At 56.7% G+C, this 4,298-nt stretch overlaps 1 protein-coding gene across 1 annotated transcript in view; it reads right to left on the reverse strand.

The window, feature by feature from the left end:
• Nucleotides 1–4,298, reverse strand: part of DHX34 (DExH-box helicase 34) — a 20,595-nt gene that overhangs the window by 1,328 nt on the left and 14,969 nt on the right. The window contains exons 13-14 of the mRNA XM_029924336.1: nt 3,094–3,200; nt 356–637 (exon numbers count right to left, since the gene is read on the reverse strand). Coding sequence (XP_029780196.1) covers nt 356–637; nt 3,094–3,200 — 389 coding nt within the window. The remainder of the gene's footprint in view (nt 1–355; nt 638–3,093; nt 3,201–4,298) is intronic.

The following is a 4,298-nucleotide window of genomic DNA, read 5'->3' on the forward strand; positions in this document are numbered from 1 at the left end:
CACTCAGTCCAATTCTTCCCAGGTCCCCCGTGAGCACACAGCTCCGGACAGCCTCCCTCCAGGTCCTGTGTGCCTTAACCGGGGGCGGGGCATAAAGCTCTGTTGACTTCGGGGGAGGGGCCCACAGGGGTTAACGGGGGCGTGGCCTCTGGAGCCAGGCTCTGTGGGGCGGGGTCACATCCTGGCTCCACCCCTTACCAGCTGTGTGATCTTGGCTTTTCCTCAACTTGTCTGGTTTGGAAACCCACAAAGGTGTGACCCAGGAATGGGCTAGAAGCCAGGCCCTCTGGACTCTGGGTCCCTGCAGCGGGCGCCCCTCTGGCCAAGGCGGGGTGTGACCCTCCGGGGCGGGTACCTTGGACGCCGTGAACTTCAGCAGCTCCCGGCTCAGGTCGGCCACCTCCTTGCGGGTGCCTGGATCCTCCTCCTCTTCTTGGTCCACCTCGGGCCGCCGCCGGGCCTGACGCGCCAGCTGCCGGTCCAGGGCACTTTCCCAGCGGGCACGGAGCCGCACGGAAGCCGCCAGGAGCCGGACCGCGCTCTCACTGTCCTCAAGCTGCAGCTCCAGCCAGCCGTCGGCCACCAGGCGCGAGCAGTCCCCGTTGGTGTCCAGGGACCGGCTGAACAGCAGGAGGGACTGGGAGAGAGGACAGGGGACAGACAGGAGGCATTCACATACCGCTCGCCTACTCTGTGCACAGCACCCTTCCAGGTTTAGCTGTGAACAGAGTCCCTGCCCCCACGGAGCAGACATTCTTCTTGGAAAAACGGACAGACCGACATCAAGAAGGAAACTGCTATTCGATTCCTTCTAAGGGGTCAGGCCTGCCATCCTGAGTCAGAGGCCGATGGCAGGGGAGAAGGGTGTGTCTCCCCTGGGCGGAGCCTACGCCGCCTCCTCAGAGTACCTGCCGCGTCACGGCTCACCTCCACCAGCGGCATTCTCAAAACATATTAACATATCGGATCTTAGTTAATGGGAGGGATGTCGAAGTGTTTAAGGCTGAAGGGTACTGACGCCAGCAACTTGCTTTATAATTGTTTTTAATGTTTATTCATTTATTTTGAGAGAGCGAGCGAGGAAGGGGCAGAGAGAGGGAATCCCAAGCAGGCTCGGTGCCGTCAGCGCTGACCCCGACAGGGGGCTCCATCCCACAAACGGTGAGATCACAACCTGAGCAGAAACCAAGAGTCAGACGCTCAACCGACTGAGCCCCTCAGGCCCCCCCAGCACTTACTTTAAAATGCATCAGGAAAACGAAAAAGAAAAGCCAATTAAAGAGCAGACTGCCGGGTGGACAGAGGGACAGATCTGCGATACGGCAAAAGGACGGATGCTGCGTGTAGGCTGCGGGGAGTAGGAATGTTACGTGTTCACTACACGTTTCTTCCAACTTCCTGTTTGAGAGCGGCCACGGCAACACGTGGGGAAATGCTACGGGTCGGGACAGGGTGAGGGGGGCGAGGCAGGCGGTTTGCGGGTTCAGTGATGGAGCGGGAGAGCTGCCTCCCCTATTCTTTTGTGGGCGTTTAAAATTCACCATCAGAAACCAATCGTACAGGGGGGGCGCCAGGGGGACTCGGTTGAGCGGCCGACTTCAGCTCAGGTCATGATCTCCCAGTTCGTGGGTTCGAGCCCCGCGGCTGGCTCTGTGCTGTCAGCTCAGAGCCTGGAGCCTGCTTCGGATCCTCTGTCTGCCCGCCCCCCCACGCAAGCTCACTCTCTCTCAAAAATTAGTAAGCATTAAAAAAAAGAAAGGAAATGGGGGCACTTGGGTGGCCCAGTCGGTTAAGTGGCCGACTTCATCTCAGGTTGTGATCTCATGGTTCGTGGGTTCAAGCCCCGCATCGGGCTCTGTGCTGACGGCTCAGAGTCTGGAGCCTGCTTCAGATTCTGTGTCTCCCTCTCTCTCTGCCCCTCCCCTGCTCATGCTCTGTTTCTCTCTGTCTCAATAAGAAAGGAAGGAAAGAAGGAAGGAAGGGAAAAGAAAAGGAAAGAAAAGAAACCGACTGCACAGTCAGAGGAGATCAGGACCAGGTGGCGCCCTCGGCTGGTAAAGGTTTGCCTCCTCCCTGAGGTCTGCTAACCACCACCACTGTCCCCTCACCGCTTAGTTCTTTCTTTTCAGCGCTGCTGGGAGAATCCGGCGTTGCTGTTTCTATTTATTTGTGTGTCTGTTTGGTGCCTGCCTCCCCAACGCAGCCAGGGGCCCCACGGATGCAGGGAGTCATGTGGTTTCTGATCATGACGGCACCCCCAGCCCCCAGAACAGGAATCAGCACCCTGTGCGAGGCACTTGCTTGAGAAATGTCTGTGACAATGTGTCCCGGGGCAGGGCCGAGGGAGCTGTCACGGGCTGGGTGGAAGTCGCAGTGTCCCCCTCACCCCCCAGGCTCATCTTCTCCCCCACAAAGCGAGAATCACAGCAGGGAGGCACGCAGAACTCATGGGGCGTGGTCGCAGAATCTATCTCCAGCCTGAAAGTGTCCTCCGCCACCACCCTCCCCTGCCTGGATGACTGCAGTTGCTTCCCGGCTGGGCTCCCTGCTTCCGCCCAGCAGGCCCTGACCCAGCTCTATCCCAACCTTCCCCGGGGTGGTGGCTCCAGTCTTTCCTACTTCTCTGACCTCCTCCCAGCCATTCTCCCCTTCACCAACGCTGCTCCAGCTGTTCCCTGGGTCTGGTGGGCATGCGTGTGCCTCAGGGCCTTTGCACTTGCTGTTCCCTCCATGATACTCTTTTCTGAAGTATCCCGTAGCTCTGTCCCCTTCCTTCTTCCAGGTCTTGGTTCTATAGCGCCTTCTCAGTGAGGTCCACCCTGCCCACCTTATTTCCTACTACAGCCTGTCCCCGCCTCTCCCCAATCCCCTTACCCGTATCTTCTCATTTTCCCCAAGGACTTCTCACCCATGAACACAGCATGCCAATGCTTTACAGTCCTTACCACCATCTGCTGTGCCCTGTGCCATCAGCCCCTCGAGGGTTCCCAACACGCAGCAGGCAGCAGGCAGGCGCAGCAAATGCTTAAGGAGCACAGGACTGTGGCCCCCACCTCCTGCCCCGGTGACATGGTCACCACACTCGGGACGCACCTGGAGAGCTGGGATGCGGACGCAGTTCACCAGGTAGGCCTTGTTGGTCTCCAGCAGGGAGACGAAGGTGAGGAGCTGGTGCCTGCTGCTCATCTTGTCCTTGTTACCTGCAGCGGTCAGGACGGCAGCTCAGGGCGCCCGCTGCCACCCCATCTCCCAGCCATGGCCCCCCACCCCCGCCCCATTCCCCAGGGGCAGCCGCCCACCGGGGCATTTACACATCTGTGTAAAACACACATTCACGTGGGGCGCCTGCAGGGCTCGGTTGGTTAAACGTCTGACTCTGGATCTCCGCACAGTCATGATCCCACAGTTCGTGGGATCGAGCCCTGCATCAGGCTCTGTAGTGACAGCAAGTCTCTGTCTCCCTCTTTCTCTCCCCTCTAATGCTCTCTCTCAAAAATAAACTTTAAAAAAAGGTATTTATTTAGAGAAGAGGAGAAAGAGAACCGGAGCAGGGAGGGGTGGAGAGAAAGGGAGAGAGAGAATCCCAAGCAGGCTCCACGCCATCAGCACAGACCCGGACATGGGGCTCGAACCCACGAACCAGGAGATCCTGACTTGAACCAAAACCAAGAGTCGGACACTTAACCAACTCAGCCACCTAGGCGCCCTAGAAAATAAACTTAAATATATATACACACCTATATGCTCAGGTGTATAGTGTGATACAGTGTCCGTGACTCACGTAAATACTTAGTCATAATAAATATGACTTTCGCTAATTGTTATTCGATATTAAGAAATACTGGGTGGATTTCATGTTTTAAAGAAACACTGCTGGGTGCCTGGGTGGCTCAGTCGGTTGAGCATCCGGCTTCAGCTCAGGTCATGATCTCACGATTGTAGGTTCGAGCCCCGCATCGGGCTCTGTGCTGACAGCTCAGAGCCTGAAGCCTGCTTCGGATTCTGTGTCTCCCTCTCTCTCTGCCCCTCCCCTGCTCATACTCTGTCTCTCTCTCAAAAATTAAAAAAAATTAAAAAATCAAAATCAAAATTGAAAACCACAGGAGAAAAACAATAGAGCAGGAAGAGGGTTAAGAGATTTGCAAGCAGGTGAAGACTGGAGGGACAAGTTGCAGCTTCCATCTTAGACGTGTCCTGTCCTCACCCTGACCTTTCTGGGGGAGCACGTTGTCACACTGCAGGGCACTTTTCTCACAAACACGGGGAGACAGGGTTGTGTCCCAGAGCTAACATAGGGC

The sequence above is a fragment of the Suricata suricatta genome, chromosome 16 (assembly GCF_006229205.1).
Source record: "Suricata suricatta isolate VVHF042 chromosome 16, meerkat_22Aug2017_6uvM2_HiC, whole genome shotgun sequence".
Lineage (NCBI taxonomy): Eukaryota > Metazoa > Chordata > Mammalia > Carnivora > Herpestidae > Suricata > Suricata suricatta.